The 20,000-nt window shown below is 55.3% G+C and overlaps 1 protein-coding gene across 11 annotated transcripts in view; it reads right to left on the reverse strand.

Moving 5' to 3' along the window:
- EBF3 (EBF transcription factor 3) overlaps positions 1–20,000 on the reverse strand; it is a 115,915-nt gene that overhangs the window by 10,181 nt on the left and 85,734 nt on the right. For all 11 annotated transcript variants that reach the window (XM_072740426.1, XM_072740428.1, XM_072740425.1 and 8 more), the window contains exons 9-11: positions 19,528–19,658; positions 18,903–19,029; positions 1,261–1,349 (exon numbers count right to left, since the gene is read on the reverse strand). In XM_072740426.1, the coding sequence (XP_072596527.1) occupies positions 1,261–1,349; positions 18,903–19,029; positions 19,528–19,658 (347 nt within the window). The remainder of the gene's footprint in view (positions 1–1,260; positions 1,350–18,902; positions 19,030–19,527; positions 19,659–20,000) is intronic.

Genomic DNA, 20,000 nt, shown 5'->3' on the forward strand with positions numbered 1-20,000 from the left:
GCCCACCTGGGACCCCACCCGTTCCCCAGAGGGCACCTGCGGGGTCGGGGGGTGCTCTTCCTGGGGGGGGGGGTCGCCTAGCCTCGAGCCTGGTGTCTACATGGGGCCTCTCCGGGTGCGGGCATGACCGTGCCTGGCAGCTGACCCAGTGCAAAGCCACCCCCAGATTGAGGCTGGCAGCGAGCCCTCTGGGTAGCGACAAGCGGGCCCGGGGAAAGACTCGTCCTGCCGGGGTGCACCCTCAGAAACAAAACCCCTCTCTCAACTGCTCTGCATTTGAAAAACATCTCTCCCTGGCTCCCATGATTCTAACAGCGAATATCTGACATCCATTGCTAGCACGTTCACAAATTAAAGAGGAACCTAATGATATTGCTTATGTTCACGCTGAGCATTAAAAAGGTAATGTCTAAAAGGTTTTATTGTGTTAATAAAACTCAGAGGTGGTCAAGACTTGGGTGCGCACAGGGATGGAATGTAAAATAATCAGTCATAATGTTATGACTTCATTTTTCATTTTGTGTTTTCAACTCTGCCTTGAAAATCAGAGATGGCTTCTAAAGAGAGAAAGAGACAAAATTATATCAAAGGCGAGGAAAAATTATAAGCTTGACTTATCTTTAATGTTATACATCAAAATGAAATTCCTGTGATACGTGGCGTGTGCACAGACAACACGGACAGCTTTTGTCTTTGTTGAATTTAAATGAAAAGTCCCCCTCGATATTAATATGTGGACTTCATTTGTTAGCCTGCTAAGTCAGGGACTTATAACAAAAGCTTTGTAAACAAAAGATTAAACTGAATCGAGCTTTAGAAAATGAAAGGAAAACAAGAGTCAAGTAATCACAGATCAGTCTGGGGCTGCTTAGATTGAAATCAGCGCAGGCTACTGGAGTGGAAAATGTTTAATTGAACTATTTCATTACGCAGAAGTTTATGTCCCCCTCGCAGAATCCAAAATATTTGTATCAGAGAAGCTTGTCTTTGCCTCCTTTATACATATGGAGACGAGACATGAGACCAGCGACCGCTGGGCCCCCTGCCCTCGCCCTTCTTCGCCCACCTGGCGCGGACCGGGCGCAGGCCGGGGCGGCTCCCCACACCTGCCGGCCTCGCCGCGCGGGTGCAGGTTTCGGGGCACCCGGAAGTGCCCCCCCACCCCCAACCGCCCGTCCCGGAGCACCTGCTGTCCCCAAACCGGAACCAGCCCGGTGGCCGACCCGCTGCACGCGGGGCGCCACTTGCTCTTTTACTAACCTTGGGTAACCTTTCGGGATCACCCGGATGTCTTGGGATCACTTTCTGCAACCTCTGAAAGCCGTAATCTATGGTTGGTTCATTAAGGGCTGTAACAGGACACAGAAATGTAGGTCAGGTTAATTACTTTTATGTCATCCATTACTCGTTTATTGCACGCTTACAAATAAATGTGTGACTCTCCTCTTCTGACGCTCTCGGAGAGGCACGCACCCCCGAATGCCAGCTCTGTCTCAAGGAATGGCTTTCCCCCCTTTCTTTTGCACATAAACGCAATGATTATTTCTAATCTATAATTAGACTGGAAGAGAGTCAAAGGGTTACTCAATATATTGTAAAAATGGTAGTGCAGTCGGAAAGTTGCAAGTCTTGGGGCCATATATAGCAATCACCACTGTCATGATCACTGTCTACATCACGCGGTGCCTTCCACACTGGCCAGGGATTTATGGGAAACTGGCAATTATGACATATGTCCAGCTATTGCTAGCTTCAGATTTATCCCTGTGGTCCTTTTCTGTCTAGCATATTGCCTGAGCACAAACCAGGCAGGAGGAGCACTTATTCTTGCAAAGCTTTAATAATCTGTGAATGGCTGACTACAAACTGATGTAGAGCACTATCATTCCACCAGCCTCACGAAATTGCCGGCCACAAATAGTAATTAATCTTTTTATCCCTCAAATTGTAATTTTGACTATGAACTGTGCGCGGCCATAAATCAGCGGCACACGCGCTGTGTACAGTGCATGAATCACGGCCGGGACTCCGTCCGACTGCACACTCTGTGTTTAACAAGCTTTATAAGGAGCCATTGGGCTTTATTATGGCTCTGCCTGACTCCAACAAAAACTGAGCCCGGAGGCCCAGGGACGTGAGTTAAGATGAAAATACTTATTAGAGTACATTACTTCTTGATGTAGATATCGTTTTCCGTGGAGTAACGCCACGGTGCACGGCGCGACATAAATCAGGGGGTTTTCTGAGACTAATAGGACCTGCCGCCATCTATTCATTACGCAGCCCACAATTTGGGCCATCACTCATTAGTCAGCATGTAATTTGATGATTAACACCACCCAACTCAGCAGGTCTGCAGAGCACGGGAACACAAAGGCGCCGGCTTCGAGGAACGAGGTTAGACGCTGCCTCTGAAAGTGCTCTCCGAAATAATTGGTCACCGTTTTCCTCGAGCACCGGTGTCAACACCCACGGCAGGCCTGGGACGCGGCGGGGCCGGAAGACTCGCACGTACACTCAATAACGCGCCCGTAAGTTGAGGGCCACAATATGATCTGACATTCCATCATACATCCCGGAGACAAAGGTCCGCACAGGAATGTGAAGTAAGACATTTTCTTGTTAATAAAGCATTGATCCGACGTATTGATTTTACATGACATGGCTTTTGCTGCGATTTTGCCCTCTTTTTTCTTTGCAAATAGTAAAGCTCTTCAAAATGCCTCGGCGTATGTGACACGGCAAAATTTCTAACTCTCTGTGATGTAAATTCTATATGTGTAAAACCACTTCATAATCAAACCATTAATCATCAGAAGCTGTCAGGGTTGACTTGGGAGACAATTTGTCATGTCTCGGCCCGGGCCGGGACAAGGGTGTCAGGCAAAAGTGCGGTGCGGGCAGCCGGGCGGATGGGCCTCACCCAGCGACTTGGCCCAAAAAGGATTAGATAAAGTATTACATTTCTTGATTAGGGAACAAAAAGGGTGGCCCACTGTGCATTGCGAACGTGTCAGGGTTTCTCCTCTCTCCCAGCTAATCACCATGACTGTTTGACTTAATGAATCGGCCTGATGAAAGGTGATCAGAAAAGATAGATGGGCAGCCACTATTGATTTCATGCAAATGGCCCTGACAGGTGATGGACGCTTTAATGCAAGCTTTCAGAAGCTTTATGACTTGTAATAACCATACACTCTCGTCTGGGAGAGACATTTTCCAATGTTTCAGTTGAATTGATATTCTTCTAGGATTGAAAATATTTTAAAGCAGTGCAAAGAGGAGGGTACCTTTCACCTGCTGCCTTGGCCCAGAGAGCGCTCACATCTCAAGTGCAGCGCCAAGAACGAGATCGCCGCTCCGCCGGGCACTCGGGGGAGGATGGGCAAAGGGCTACTGGGGGTCCCCGCCATGCCGGACACCATGAAGGGCAGGGGTGGGTGCTGCGGGCGCAGCCCAAAATCCCATCCTGGGGGTGGGGCGGGGGTGGGGCGCTCAGCTCCTGGACGCCAGAGGAATTTACGTTGGAAGAACCAGGGGGAAAGGGGGAAAAAAAGGGCCCCTGCCTTTGGACCAGGGCAGAAGTGCAGGCCTTCCCGGTTCTGGGAGGCGTTTGATCCCCCAGGGCGGGGTTCCCGGCAGCGGCCCTCCACCGGGCCCGCCGGCCACCTGCCCAGGGCCGAACCGCCGGGAACCCCGCAGCCGCGTGGACTTGGCTGGCAAATTCTGCGACTGGAGGAGAAAGCGCCCGGCCCCGCGCACACATCTAATAAATCCTCGGCGTGCCGAGTTTACAAGGCGAGGGCCCAGCCGAGCCAGGGCAAGGCTCCGGCACGTCCAGTCACAGAGCACCGAGCCAGGCCAATCAATACCACTTTCCTGTTTTAGAACTGGGTAATTATGAGGGGGAGAGATTGCCTGACCTTTCACCTGCACTGCATTACTTTGCTGATATTAAGATAAATTGCCTGATTTTGGGTAAACATATGCTGCAATTCAAACTGTCACCACTGGTTTGCTGAGGAATAATTTGTATTGATCTCCCAGCTTCTTCCCAATTTTGCTTACTGACCTCGCGGATAATTAGAGAGGGAGCCTTGGGTGAGCTCAAGGCGGGGATGAAGAAGAAATATGAAAAAGAATAAAGCGAATTTGTTTTATGTTAATATTTGGAGGTCCTCCTACCGCCCTCACATCTGTCAGCATCAGGAGAGCCGTAAATTAACGTACTTGGTTCCTGAGCAATTTATTCCAAGGAATTATTTAGCAGCTTGCTTAGTCTCTGAACATGTGTCACTGGGTTAAATTAATTTAAACTCTGCCTTAAACACAACAAAAACAAATGTTATTTTCTGCTGAATGGGGGTGGGGGGTAAACAAGACATTTCTCAAAAAACGCGTTATAAGCTTCCAACTTCACTGCGCGGATTTCCGCGTTATCTGCGTCCGAGAAGCTGAGTTCTAGAATCCGGCGCCTCCCCCCCAACGTAATTAGCGCCCGTCATTTGTCCTGAATTCAAATCTCGCTAAGATGGGGCTGCTGCGTATAAAAGAGATGGATGTATGCGCAAAATTATATCATTTAAGATATGTCAGATTATAGGGCTGTTGTATCAAAAGTCATAAAACAAATCTCCCCTGTGAAATATCTCTTTATTAACCGTGCCATAAGATATTAACATTCCTCATTTAGTGGAGGGCCTTTTATCTGTTTCAAATACATTATTCGTCCTTTTAGAGATAAACTGTATTAATATCCATTTGAGTAGGCTACCGCGGCCTAATGCATAGTAATTTTTGTTGGAGAGCTTTTATTTTAGAATAAGAAAATTACACAGCAATAAAACCTGAATGAATCAGAAGCTAGAATGGCCAGGAATCACATTCCATGCCAAATGGGGCAAGCAATCAGGCAGCCTGTGAAAAGCCAGATATCCGGCTATCATATGCAGGCCAGCATCCAGCGCGGGTCATACAAATAGAGCCTGACACGGCCGCAGAGAGCCCGTGATTCCTGCGCGCCGGAATCGCCTACAGCTCGGGACGGATACATATTTAAATCTATTTGAGTGTACTGGAGTTAATCTCGTTACTTTACATGCATTAAAGTCATAACAGAAGCAGGATTCTAAATATTTAAGTCGTGCCCGTGTACTGGGGGATTAATCATCGCGCAATTGATAAAATTTTAACGGTCTGTGATGTCAGTTCAAGTTGGGATCGCTGGAGCTAATGTGGCAGCGGAGAGTGGCGGCCGGCTCAGAGCGGCAGCTGCGCCCGCGGCCCGACCGGCCGCCGCAATTAGGAGCTACCGCCGGCCGGAGTGGCCGCCACGCTCCTCCTCGTGACAGCCGCAGCTTCAGTTTCCGTCGGGGCCTGGCCTCGTCGGCCGGCCCTGCCTGAGACCCCCAAAATGTACAGGATTCTTTTAGTGGACTCCAACGGCAAGTCGTGCCAGGTACAAACCCAACGCAGCCGAGGCAGGGGCCACGCTCGGGGCCTCCGGGCCGGCAGCGCACGAGCGAAATCTCAGGCTGGAAACACGTTAGGTTTGGGGCCAGCGAGCGCTCCTCTGGAAAGGGCAACGCCAGGAAGGAATAGCGCCAAACGGTCTGAAGTCCGGGCCGCTCGCCTGGCATTTATTAAGCAGCTACTATGTCCATGCCTGGGGCTCGGCCATGGGGAAACCTGCCCCCGAGGGTGCCCGGGGAGCAGGAGCCACGAGCAGAGGCCACCCCTGGTTGGGGGTGGGGATGGGGGTGGGGTGGCGGAGGAGCTGCGGCCGCTGCAGGGGGGCTGCTGGCCCAGGGCGCTGGGGTCCTATCCCCACCGTCTGCCCCCACCCCTGGCCCGGCTCGCGGGTACCACACTGCAGCAGCAGGAGGGCGCGGGAGGCCAGGCTTGCCTACGGGGGGGCCCTTCCTGCCCACCCACCCCTGCTGGGGAGACCTGGGGGCCGGCCCGGCCCGCGCGGCACAGGGACCCCACGTACCCCTAACCGATTGCTCTCCCGGCCACGTTCCTGGTTTTCAAATAGTGGCATTAACCGCACAGGGCGGCGGGGGGTGGGGGGGGGGGGCTCCCAGGTAGGAAACGAGCCGCTTTCCGCATCGCCTCTCTATTGTTTCGACGGAAACCCGGCGAGCAAAGAAAGGTACAAGAAGTTTTAGGTTTAGCACAAATGTTCCTCCTGCCTGAAAAACCTGCCTGCGACAATAAAAACAGGAAGACATTCATTTGCTTCATTCCAGCTGCTGGTTGGAGCTATTAAATGAGTTCCAGTTTCATTCTCAATAATGATCATCTTCCTGTAACTTCCCAATCATGCATTTGTCATAATGCAGTCATTTTCTAGCTACAAACAGATCCTCATAATGAGGCAGTTTTTCACATTAGCAACATAACTACATAATAAGAACATCTGCAGTTCCTTTTCCGAGGGACAAGAGTGTGCTTCAATTAAGGCAATGGGGATGGTTAAGTAAGATATAGTATATTTTACTAACAGGATACCCAGACCCTGCCCCGACAGACTGCAAGCCTTCAGTGTGCCTGAATGAACACAGGTTGTAATGTGTAAAAATTAAATAAAGTAAAATTAAATTGCTCAATACAAAGACATCCCTCTAGAGGGTGTTAGTGATTTCAGTGACAAAGTGCTATTTGCTGACAAGTAGTTTACACATTAACCAGCTGAATCCAAGGGGGAAAAATGCCAATAGCAATTATATCACCTTGAGGTTATTAAATGTCCCACTGATAAGTAACTAGGTGAACTTGACCAGGTGATAAACACTGCTGTGAGCAAATGATCGCACAGTGAAGAATGTTTCTCTGTCCTGCTGTTTCTCCAGATAGCTTTTCTTTCAAAAATGACTGTATAAAAAGTTGCATTAAAAATGTGTGGCCGCTGAGGACAAAACTGGTACTTAGCTCTGGTACTTAGCTCCCGTCCAGTACCCTGCGCGCCCGCCCCCGCCTCCCCCCCGCGCGGCCATCACTCCACCTCCAAAACATCGGGCAAGGTCTGCAAAGGCCTGTTTTCTCTCCCTTTTTTAGGCTTTAAAATGACGCTAAGTCCTCCACTTCATCATCAACTGTCTCCTCCGAGCGCATTTCATCTATAAGAAATTCAGATGCTCGGGAAATTAAAATTTCAAAGATCTGCTGCAAAAAAAAATCAATGGGGCGAGATCAATGCTCATAGAAATTTCATGAACTTTGAACTGATCCGGGATGATGATGAGAGGTGCCTGGAGTTTCAGGCGGCTGACGGCTCCGCGTGCGGATGAAAAGCGGCCCGTGCAGCAGAGAGGAGGGCCACGGTTTAGATGGGTTTTTGCTTTCATATTTTGTCCGACAAAAAAATTAATTTTTAGTCTATTTCAGTAACAAGCAAAAATAGGGAAAAAAAAAATCTGCCTTCCCGACACGACGTGTAATACCCCCACTTCTTAAGAGCACCTAATGCTTTGCACATTAACGCGGCCACGAAATGAAATCGGTTCCCTTTGCAGCCGATTGCAGGTGCAAATTAATATTGTAAAATGAAGATCAATACATGGACAGGGCCAAATCAATACTGGCTAAATTATTGCTGCATTTTCCTCCTCATTCAAGATGAGTTGTGTTTTCCTCTCAAAGTCAATACTTTGCAGCTTTTCTCATTAATTTCTCAATAAATTTGGCAATGAATTTCAATCACAGAACTCGGCAGGGTGAGCCAGGCATTGTGGCATGCATGGGAAACACAAAGGCCGTGGCAGGTGTGCATCACTCAGCAGAGAGGCCCCGGCCCGGCCACGGGAAGACTTAGGCCCACCCTTGGAGGACACCGGGCGGCTAACCCCAGGGTGCCCTCACCAAAGTGACTTGGCTTTCCCGGTGTCCCGGCCCCGGGGCCCCCGACGCCAGCAGGGGCGGCTCGGACCCGGCCTCGGTCAGCCTCTGGGTCCACGGCCGCTACCCCAGGAGCCCCTCCGACCCTCTGGCGGGAGGGTATTTTCCGTAACCGAGACTTCTGAGGATGGGAAAAGCGCCACACTTGACTTCTAATTGGAAGTCAGGTGCCTCGTCATTCGTATGGGGAATATTGTTCCGGTATTCACACAGACAGCCCAACCCGGCCTGTGCACAGGGACCCGCTTCCATTCACCACCGCCTGGCAGCGGATGGCGGCATTGTGATGTGACACCAAATGCAGAAAAGGGGACAGCTCATCTTCCTTGTTACCAAAATAATACCCTTGCTGACAACTACTGGATTGCATTCAAACAATTCTGTTTACATACCTCAAAGAATACATCGGATGGCGGCTTTTATAGTCACGTCGGAACTACACCTGCCCAGCCCGGCCCGGCCGCTAAGGGAAACGAAGTCACGTGGCCCGTCAGCTGCTCTCACTTCTCGGGTGGCTCTCTGTCCCCGGGGACGGGCTCCCCGTGCCGGGGCGGGGGCACTGGCCACCCCGCGAGCCTCGCCTCCCCTCGCCAAGGCTGTTCTAGCACAGGGCGGCTCCCGCCAGCACACAGAGCCCGCGAGCAGGGCCAGGGAGAGGCCGGCCGGTAAACCTCGGCCTCGGTGGACGGAAGGTCTCGCACGATCTGTCATCCTCGCCTTGAGAAAGAAAAATCAAGTGTCCTAGAGCTGCTCACCCTCTCAGAGACGGTTTACCAGGGAAGGGTCCTGAAACCCGAACAGGCAAAAGAAAGCTCTGCGGAGAACCGTCCCGGCAATGGATCTGCACACTTTAAACCGGCGGGAGATCTCCGTACAGACGTAAGCTGATGCGCCCTGCAGGTAATGCCCCCTCCCGAGCCGGAGGTGTGCCGCTCTGGAGACGCCCCCCGCGCTCCCGAATCCAGCCAGTCCCCGGGGCGCACGGCCCCAGCCCGTCCCCTCCTCAAAGGGCGGGCCGTCCCCCGTGTCGCCGCGCCCGCCCCACTCCGCGCAAGGTGCACAGAGACACGAGGAGCGGCAGCGGGGCTTCTGGAAGATACCGGACCAGCGCAGAAGGGGCCACCGACGTTTTTGATTTCGAGCAGCCAAAGCGAACGTAACGTTCTCGTCTGTGCACACGGAAACGTGTTCACGAGTCCTCACGGTGGTGTTATCCGTGAGGCCCAAGCGTCCGGGGGCCGAGGAGCGGGTGAACGAGCTGAGGTCTCTCGTGCGACCAACTAGGGTTCAGCCACGCAAAGGAACGAGGCTGGGAGGCCTGCGACCGTGCCCGTGACCTCCGGAACCAGATCCCGAGGGCAAGACACCAGTCGCCAGGGCGCACAGGCTGTGCAAGTCCATCTCCGTGGAAGTGGGTCGTGGGAGCAGGAGTGCAGGGGTGCGGGGAGGGGGCTGCTAACGCCCGCGTTGTTCCTTCTGGTGTGAGTTCACAACGCTCGCACACCTTGCGCACCTTAGTGCATCTACTGAAACCCACTCGGGGGCACGCTTGGGTGGATTTTATGCTCCGTGAATGATACCTGAACAAAAAACTAGATTTAAACGAAGGCAAGGTCTCTAACCTGATGAGAACATTCACACCAGCTACCCCTGTACCGCGGGCAATACCTTCCACGGCCTGAATGTCGTCTCATGATACAGATGCTTCTGGCGTTTGTTTGCCTAAAGAAGGGAGGCCCGCGCCGGAGGGAACGTGGCTGACCCCAGCTCTGGGCGGGGAGGTGGGGGGCAGAGGACCAGCCTCCCCCCACGGACCATAACCTGGCTTCCCAACGTTGATCTCCATGCAGGCATCTCTAACTCTTGGCTTTAGGTACAGGAATGTTCTAAGGCAGAGCCTTGAAGGGCATCGCCAAGGTTACTAATGTAAATCCTGGAATCCCCCACCCACAGTCCCTGAACACAGGACTCTGGGTTCTGTGCTCATGTGGAATAGTTTCGTGTCCACACAAAAGGATCCAAAGTCCCAGAGTGTACTGGGATCAGAAGGCCTCAAGGGGACCTCCCTGCAGCCCTGCCTGCCGCCCACCCAGGCTTGCTGAGTTTACACTTTGTCCGCACTCCTCCCTCTGCCTGGAATGCCCATCCTACTGCCTACGTCCAGGGGGCAGCCTCCCCGGCCACCCCATACTATCCCTATCATTGTCCCTCCTAGAAGACCCACGGTGCCCCAGCTGCCCCATCTCTCGTAGAACTTAGCACCTTAATGACTATTAATTTCTAGATCCAGTTTTGTACCCATAAGACTCTGAGTCAGTGGGATTATAAGTGTGGGTTCTGCATCATTTGCCAAGTGCAGCCCAAAACCGGGCATGAGGCTGCCAGGAAGACCTGGCTCCTTCCTCTGGTGAGGAACCCACTGCTGAGGGCCGCCCCACCCCAAGCACCCGTAAGACCCACATGGTTTCCCTTCTCCCCTGAATCACCTGCAGTGCCCAGCGGAGTACCTGGCACAGGTGGGCCTCAGGAAAACCCTGTGCCCAGACACCATGAGTAAACCCCCAAATCACGTTGACAGTAAGCTCCAATATCACGCCCCCGACGCTATGTTCATCTTTAACACCGTTCCCATCTCCCGAGGGCAGACGACGGAAGCGATGTGTGTGGTTGCAGGGTTCTGGGCAGTGAGGAGCAGGGGTGCGTGGATGACGCGTGGGGGCGGGGTTCCAAGCCAACAGGTGTTCACCAGCAGGGCCACACGGCCTGGCGCACTGTCATGGAGACCGTGACCATGGGCAGGGAGCCGTGGGACGCTGCAGCCCCCACACCTCACGCACCTATACCTTTGCTTTCGTGGTATTTAAACCTCCGTTTTAACTGACAACGAGCACACGAGGCAAGTTTATAGGCTGTGGCTGGGAACACCCAGTAGTCCGATGGCAAGCACGTGCGGACGTGATCTGTGCCACCTCCGTGGTGAAGGTCCAGTACCCACAAGGATGCTGGAGTGGCTGCAGCCCCTTGGCCCGGAGGCTGGTCCACCAGCCCAGCACCACGGCGCCAGAGAGCTCACGTGGGATGTTTCTGTACTGGGGACGTGCTCTTTAGGAAAAGCACGAGCTGGTCTCCAAAACCAGGGACGGAGTGATTTTCGGGGTAAAACTGGCTGCCCACTGGCACCAGGCGCCCAGATTCACAAAAATGGGGGTTGGGAGTGTGGGGCTGCAGGCCACCGGCCCCTCCACCCACCGTCCACTGTCCATGGGGCTCAGGGCCCTACCTGGGTCCTCCAGGGGCCTCGATGCTCGGAGCGGGCGAGCGGTCAGGCGCGAGGACCCCCGTGTGTGGGAGACGCGAGGTAAGCTCGCGTCACGAGGGCAGGGAAGGGGGGACATCTGCACAGAAGAGTCAGACGGACCCACTGCCAGGCCGCCCCTTACAGAAACTTCCTCCAAAGATGATTTACAGCAACGCTCACCGCAATGTGCAGTGGCCGATTGTCTCAATGGGAGTTTCTGTATTTAAAATTTAACACACTCTGTAATGAGTCTTCTAGAGCATATGTGCCATACCACATGCACTCGGGTCCCCTGTGGAACCCGGTTATTCCATATGCTCATTAAGAGCATCTGAAAACTTCTATTTTATTTGGGGGGCGGTTGGTGCATAGCAAACAGTCCACATCACTAACAGCTTTCCATTTTGTTTTTATTGAAAAACCATCCTAAGATAGGAATTACTCATTTTTGCATTTTCTACAAATGAAAAAAAAAAAAAGCCCAAGTGATCTGAATGATAATTATTTTTTTAGAAGCACTTTTTCTCAGGCTGAGCTTTTGGGATCCAAGTGCCGACATGGAACAAATAAATGTACATGGACAGGTCTGACCTTCCCCCAAATGAAGCGTCACCGGCCTGACGCACCGCCCACCGGAGCGAAACGCACTCACTGTCAACTTCCAACCTGGGCCCTTCGCATCCTGCCCAGCTCCCCGGCCAAAGGGGCCTGGCGGGAGGCGGCCTGCGGCCTCCGTGGCCGTGCTCAGCCAGAAAGAAAAAAAAAATTGTAGCGTGTAGGTGTCATTTCTATCCTTCCGGGGTCACCGAGTGATCCGTTCCTTTCCTTGGGCGTTGAAAGAACCGCGCGCCTCCGTAAGGCTCTCCACGGGAACGTGGGTCTTGGTCTCCATCGTTGAACCTGCCGGTTTTTGCCAACGTGGCTTGTGGAATTTGATTTTTTACGTTTAGCATCTCTGCTTCGTTCTGCACCTCAGTGGACTAGGCTCACTTTGCCGCGCTCTTAAATGGTGCCCCCCACCCCGCCCCCCGTTCCCGGCTCCCCACCCCCAGGCCCTTCCCAAGCCGTGTGGCAGGCGTCCTCGCCACCAGAGACTGCAATGACAGCCCCGCTCGTGGGCCCATGCGGTCCCGTGATTCCCCTCCCCGGGCCCCCGCCCCGGGCGGGTGGGTGCTGGCCCCGGGGACCCTGCCTGTGGCGGGGGGCTGAGCGCGCAGAGGGCCAGGCCCGCCTCCTCCGCCCGTCCACATCTCGACAATCAGTGAGTGAAACCCGGATGACCCTTTTGTCCTTTGGGGAAGATAAATGGCTGTCTCCTCTCCGCTACATTTTGTCAGGTTTGGTGCTGGAGAGTCAATACCTTCACCTTGACACGGAAACTTTGTGATTTATCAGTTGGTTTCTCCTCATGGGTTAGCGCGGCCCCGGGAAGTGCAGCCAATCGGGGCTCCGGGAGCAGACTTTGGTCACAGCCAGTTGGAAAACCACCACAGCCCCTCTGATGACAGACAAATGTGTCTTGTTAGCAACTGCCCAAAAGCGCTTGACTTGTACTAATAACAAAAAGGCCATGCTGGTCACCGTGGGTGCAAAGACGAAGCACCCTGTCACCAGCCTGGTTGGGAAATTAGCAAATAATGTTCTTTTCCTTGATAAATGGGTGACAGCTCCCTCTCACCAATCATTTTTAACATTTTGATGCATGCCTATGATCCCACTGGAGGAGCAGAAAAGTTTACTGGCCCTCAATTTTCAGATGATGAATGGAAGTCTCTAAATGTGCGATTTCTGTATGAGGTATAGTTCATTTTAAGCAATTCTAGTAAATGGGTGTCACTGATTAGGACAAATAGTCTACTTGTGCAATAGCACAAGCGGTGTGTCTCATTCTCTGGCCCTCCTCCGAGACAGGAGAGAAGGGGACAGCGGGGACCCCGGGAGCCCTCCCAGCACCACTTGAGGAGGGCATGCCGCCCAACGCGCACACTGCCAGCGCCCACGGAGCGCGGGCAGGTGAGCCGAAGCCACCCGCTCTCACGCTGCACCGCCCAGAGCAAGGGACACCCTGGGCGCCCTCCCTCCCCGTGGGGCCCCGGGGAGCCCCGCAAACGACCCCCGAGACGGCCAGCCTGCCCGTGCACCCACCGGCCCAGTCAACGGGCAGAAATCCACCCTTGCCACCAGCGTGGGGACAAAGGACGACCGCCACGGTACGCCACGCGGACAGCCGGCCCCACTCTCCCACCCCGGACAGGCCCTGACACGCCGAGCCCGGCACGCGGGCCCCACCTGGCCGCCCTCACGGAAAGGCAAGGTCTCTCCGCCAGGGACCGCGGATGGCCACAGCCACCCTGCGTGGCTCACGCAGAGGAGGGGACGGGGAGCGGCCGGGGCAGGCAGCTCAACCGGCTGGAGGCCGCCCCCAAATTCTAGGGCCCACAATTAACAATATCTATTTCCCCGCCAGGCCCACACACGCGGCTAAAAATGCGCAACTGAGATAATCAGGTGGTGGCTTCCGTTGAAGAGAAGGCGCCAGCATTTAGTGAAGCGCAGTAAAAATAGTATGATTTGTGGGGGGCAATTAGGAATCGTTTGTGCCGCGGGTACAAGTAATCTGTTTGAAGAGCGCCAGCCGGGGGACAGCTAGTTGGTGGCGGCCGTGGTCGAAGGGCACTATTGACTCTACAGTGTGTCACCGTGCTGTCGACAGAATCACCTCTGAATGCACACAGAAGATCTTTAAGACACTTCAGACCCATGAGTGCCTTTCAAGGGGGTGACGGGAGGCGGGGCGCACGGGGGAAGCCGGCCAGAGGCTACGGTAGGCCCTGGGCGAGGCGACAGTCGTGTCCCCCCACCTCCCACCCGGGGCCAGGACAGTCGTGTCCCTCCGCCCCCCACCCGGGGCCACCCTGCCTCGACAGGTTCCCCATTTAGGGCACAATCGGACTTACGGGAAAACACACACACACGTAAATACCGTATCGGAAATAACACAAACTGTTAGCAATTATGGCTGAGTAATGATTTCACGAGCCGGAAACTGAATGCACGTCTTTGTGCAGAAAATAATCATTTTTACGTGCCCGTCAAGTAAATGCCTGGCGGACCTGAGCCTGGCCCGGGCACACAGCAGTCCGCTCCGGCTGCACCCGCCCGGGACGCACTGACCGTCACCTGCCAACATCTTGTTTAGTAACCAACCGGGTTTGGCTGTTGGCAGACACTGTGTTGACTGCCGGTAATTTGTGATAATTTCTTTAAACGAGCAGGGGAGCGCTCTAAAACAGAGGTGGGTCAGCCAAACATTCAGGCACCGGAGGGTCAAAGGTAAGAGCCCCCGCCGCCGGCTGCACCCCGGCATCCTGTGCGACGATGCTCAAAGGTGAGCCGCCACCAACCAGCTTGGGTTCTTTTGTGTAACAGGAAACCGTTCTCCCACATGGACCCTTTGAGGAAACAGCGACACTCGCGTTTGTGCAAGGACACCTCACACCCGGAAACGTGTCTGTCGACCAGTTTTCGTTCTAAGGCAATTCCAATTAGAAGCGTACAGATTCCAATTTGTCTTAATCAAGTAACATGGCAATGCCTATATCCTAATTAAAAAATAATTTCTTTTATTGCTCTTAACAATTTGATGTGTTCCTCCCGGTGAAGTTATAAACCCGAAAACTCTCCAATCTGCCCAATACCGTGAGTTTCTCAGGTGGGAAGCACTATTTTAATTATTACTAAACAGGCAAGAGATACACTATTAGACAAATATTAAAACAAGCATTGCACTCGAGTTATTAATTTGCACTATATTCACTTTTAAATGCAGCAAATATCTCATTAATTTAATTTTAGGTGCCCACCCGTTTATATTGCATTTTACAGTCTAAAAGGCAATTTACTATTAACTGGCAATTACATACAGAGTGATTGTTAATTCTGCTCCTAAGTGCTAGCCGCTTGAAAATTGTTCTCTCTCTCTAATTTTTGACCTTCTTACAACAGGGGTGAGGCACAGTGGGAATACAGAGGACTAGTATGGAAGAGCCGGACATGTCATTTGTGACTCATTCTTTTAATTCACCGTGCTAATCAACTGAACTGCCACTGCCTCCCAAGGTAATTGTGCCTTTATCGTAGTTGAAAGCAGCAGGCAGAAGGGTCTGGATGGATGGGCTTGGCCGGCCTCCCCGTCCCGGGGGCAGCAGAGCGCCTGCACCCACTCTGGCTTCACTCACCGGGTCTGGTTCTGAAAACCCTGGTGTTTCTCAGATCCCTGTTCACAGACGACCGAGGCCTCTTGGCCCTGCGGGTGGGGCCCCCCTCTGCGCCCAGGTTCATGATCCCGGGGCCTGGTCGGGAAGGTTCCACGTGAGGGTGTCCCGGCCGCGTCCGGGACTGATGGGAGCCAGATGCCCAGGGGACGGCGCCCTCGCTGCAGGGGCTGCAGGGGCTGCAGGCCCGCGTCCTGCGGCTGGCTCCGTTTGGGGGGCGGGGGGCAGTGCAATTCCCAGTGATTGCTTCGTGGGCCCCATCAATTTCAGGGCCATGCAAATCAGACAGAAGCTTCCAGGTCAGACAGGTTATGACCCCACCTTTCCTCTGCTCCCTGAGAGTGTACGGCCCGTATCCCTTACACGGCGTTTGAAATGTATATTCCCTTAATGATTGGGGTGTGGGGGGAGGCCGTAAATTAGCCTCCCGCTACGAGAGGCTGAGCTCGCTGAATGGCTTCATTCAAACGCCCTTCCGAGAAAGAGCTCTTGCTGGAGGAAATCCCCCCAAGCCTCGGGCCGCGGGGCCCCGCACATGCGGCCCCAGGAGCCCAGTTAGCTCTTAGGGTGCAGGCATGGGCCGCCAAAGTGAAGACGGCTTTGGGGCAGCGGGGGGGGCGGGGGGAGCTGGCCCTCACTGAGGACCACCCCTGCCCTAGGCGGGAGGACGGTGAAGCACCCCCCAGGCACCCCCAGAGGAGCCCTAGGCGGGCAGGGCAGTGGAGCACCCCCCGGGCACCCCCAGAGAAGGCCTCGGCGGAGAGGGTGGTGGAGCATCCCCAGGCACCCCTAGAGGCTGCCTCGGTGGGGAGAGCAGGGGAGCACCCCCCGGGCACCCCCAGAGGAGGCCTCGGCCAGGGAAGGTGTCCTGCACACAGAGACCACCGATGCCCGCCTGCCCTGGCCCCGGCGATACCACCACTCCAGCCCTGCATGTGGGCGCCTGCCCCCTAGGAGCAGGTGCCCCCCACACACACGTGACACCCCTGGCCAGGGATGGGTGCCCACCCCCTCTCGCACATGTGACAGATGGCCCCGCTCTGCACACATGATGCCCACCGCCGAAATAGATGGTCCCGCCCCATGCACGTGACAGATGGCCCCTCCCTGCACACGTGATGCCCACCGGCCGGGGACACGTGGCCCCGCTCACTTTCCAGGCTCTCCTGAGCTCATTTTCAAAGCTCGCCCGGCCCTTCCTGCCTTCCACGGGCCTGGGAGGGAAGATGCTGAAGCAGACCTTCCTGCCATCATGTTCTTCCTACAATGGGGGCTGACCCCCACCTGCACCCCACCCCCACCCGCACCCCCACCCATCCCCACCCGCACCCCCGCAATAAAGCCCACATATGCAAAGGTTGGATCTGGGCAAGGAGCCCCTGAAGGCACCGGCCGCCACCACTAACCAGGACGAGGAGCTGGGGAGCAGCCGACTCCCCTCCATTTCACGCGGAGGGGCAAGTGACCCTGGCCACCCGGACACCTGGCCACGGGGCCCTAACCTGAGCAGGACACACCTTCCCGTGGTGGACACGGGAGCCCCGCAGCACGGCTCCGGGGAGGGTAAGAAGGTTCCTTGGAGGACCTGGGGACCCTGGCGGCAGCCACCCCAGCCGTCCTTGGGAGGTACCGCTAAGACAGCGCCCTAAGTTCCCCCTGACCCCACAAAACCCAAGGGAGGAGGCCGAGGAGGAGGCGGGCCTCCGGGCCTCCGCAGCTCGAGGCTCACAGGCCAGAGCCTCTGGGAGGCGGGCTTGCGCCGACAAGGAGCACAACGTGGGGTGTGGGGCGCGTGCACGGGCGCGCCGGCCCCTGACACGTGAGGCTGGGCCACCACGGAGGTGCTGGAGGCCCCACGGCCACCTCCCAGGGGCCTGCGGCACTTGCTCATGGGAGCCGCACGGCAGCTTCCCAGGGGCCCCACGTGTCATAACCTGGGGGCCTCACAAGCTGGACGGGCTGCCCTTCCCAGCCTCTGGGTCTTCCCAGGAAGCCAAGCGCATCCTGACCCAGGGAGTGTCCCCAGGGACCTCCACCCACCGCTTTCCTTGCTGCGCCCACTTCCCCAGGGTTCCTTGGCAGTTCTGGGCTCCTGGGAGTGCGTGCAGCTCCCACGGGAGGGGGTGGCCCTTCTCCCACCTCGACCACCCGACAGAATGCCGAGTTTGGGGGAAGACAACAGAGGAGAAAACTCCTGCCGTCAAGGACCCCAGGGATCACCGCTGGCCGCCAGGCTGCTGGGGGTCTGGCTGCCTCTGGGGACCACAGCCATGGCTCTCTGAGAGGACCCGAGGCAGGCACAGCCCTGGGGTGATGCTGGGCCTGTGGGGAGCGGTAGGGAGTGTAAGTTCATTTCACACCCACTCAGCATTTCCTACAAGGGGAGGTGCGGTTACCTCCCCACCCTCCTCAAACCCCTAAGTGGAAGGGACGTCTGCACCCTCCACATCCCTCCCCGGGGGACAGAGAGGCCCGTGTCCCAGGAGGCCGCCAGATGTGCTGCAGGGCATCCCGTAGCTGGTGATGGCGTGTGGTCCAGCCTACAGCCCAGGCACGGACCCCCACCCGGCCCCAGCCACCCTCACCACACAAGCACGCGGAGGCCACAATACAGAAGAACAAGTCCCCATCCCTGTCACCCCCGTGGGGTTTCAGCAGGTGCTGTCCATCCTTACAAACGCTCCTCTGACAACGCTGGAGCTTTCAGCAGGCTAGGACTAAGTGTCAAAACGCAAAGACGCTTGGAGTTTATTGATGGCGTCTCTCCACAGCCACCTGGACGAATCATGTCAACCAAGCACCTGTGTGGGCAGAGCACTGTATACGACAGCCCTGAGACAACAAACATGCCATTTCAGAGGTGATCCTTTCTGGCGACACATGTTTGAGACCCTCACAGAAAACGGGTCCTCTTTTAGAAACAGCGTAGGGCCTGGGGCAGACACCTGGGCTTCCTTCAGGGGCCCATCGTTCGCACTGTGTGGCTTCGGGCACGTGACTTGTGCTTGATCTCTGAGTCCCAACTTGTGCAAGGGAACAGCCGCACCGCGAGCACCCACGTAGAGCGATACCGTGGGCACGCAGGGCCGCTCCACGGGGGCCAGGCACACAGGCAGCTGCCCAGTGGAAGCTGGAGGTGATTAGCTAGTGACAGCCGCACCACCTCGCTTCCTGGGCCAGAAGGCAAAGGTCCACAGGTGGGGGAGGGACCCAAGCCCTCATGGCCTGTGGGGGCTGCACCTGTCCACAGCATCACCAGCTTGGACGAGGATGCAAAAACCACGCCCCCGACTGAACCAACCCTCAGGCCAGGGGGGCTTGGCCTGTCCTCAAGGGGAACCCTCCTGTGCAGGCCCAGTGGGCCACCTCCGGGCTCCCATCGGGAAGAGGCATCCCCCGCCTTGCCACCGAAGTCGGAAACGTGAACTCACCGGTGTAGACAAACCGCCCAGGAGCACCTTTACAGAACTGCTTGGATTTGTAGGACAGGGTGACTTCCACGACTCCAGGAATGTGCCGCGGTGGGGTCTGCACCCGGATGGCATGGGGAGTGATGAGCTACAAAAACCACACAGTGAACAGGCTTTCAGAGGCGCTGGCCGGGGAGGGCGGGCCCTTGTCGCTGGGATAGAATTACCAAAATGAGCGCAAATTGGACCATCATCTCGGAATGCTCCCTCCTAGCTGTCACCCAGAGACCGGGGATCTACAGTGTTCTTTAAGAAAAATATCTGCAAACGATCCTGGGTTTTACTTTGCAGGAAAGGCCACAGGGCATCATTCATATGAAAATTGCCACCATATGTCTCCTTAAACCTGCTTCTAGTAATTCTAGCACTAATTGTTGCAGCACACTGAGGGACCTCCTACGGCAGGTTTGAAACCCCGGGGTCGGGGGGCTCTGTGCCCACCCACCAGAGAAGCCCCTGCCACAGGCGAACCGTCAGCTACGGGGGCGTCTGCGACAGGGTGCCCCGCGTGGGCGCACCACGGACAGCTGGCCGTGCCGCTCGCGGGACAGCTACGGCGGGACGCGGCCCGAGCTCGCAGGCTTACCTCGCTCCACACCAACATGGTTCCGAACACGACTTGCAGGCCGTCGAAGAAGTTGTCTCCGATTATGATCACGGTGGCTCCCCCCGTGGTCCAGCCTTCACTGGGGCTTATGGCCTTGATGCACGGAGTGGCTGCTCGCACAAGACAGAGAACGCACACCTTAGAGCCCCGGCCCCGACTCCGGCCACTCTGCCCGCCGTGGGTCGTGCTGGCGCAGCAGGACGAGAGGAGGGCCGCTCCTCCAGGCGGCACGCAAAGGGCAATCGTACATCAGCATGTTGATGTGTTTAAAGCAAACTATTAAATGTTTTATAAAGCAAAGGCCAAGCCACAGAATACTGGTGAGCATGAAAAAAAAAAAAAAACTGGCTTGATATAGCAAATTATATGTCAGGGCAAATATGACTATTACAAATGATTAAGCATTGCGTGCATGTGGCATGTCGATTTATCTGCTTTGCTGTACAGATCTA

This window comes from Vulpes vulpes, chromosome 15 (genome assembly GCF_048418805.1).
Source record: "Vulpes vulpes isolate BD-2025 chromosome 15, VulVul3, whole genome shotgun sequence".
Classification (NCBI taxonomy): Eukaryota; Metazoa; Chordata; class Mammalia; order Carnivora; family Canidae; genus Vulpes; species Vulpes vulpes.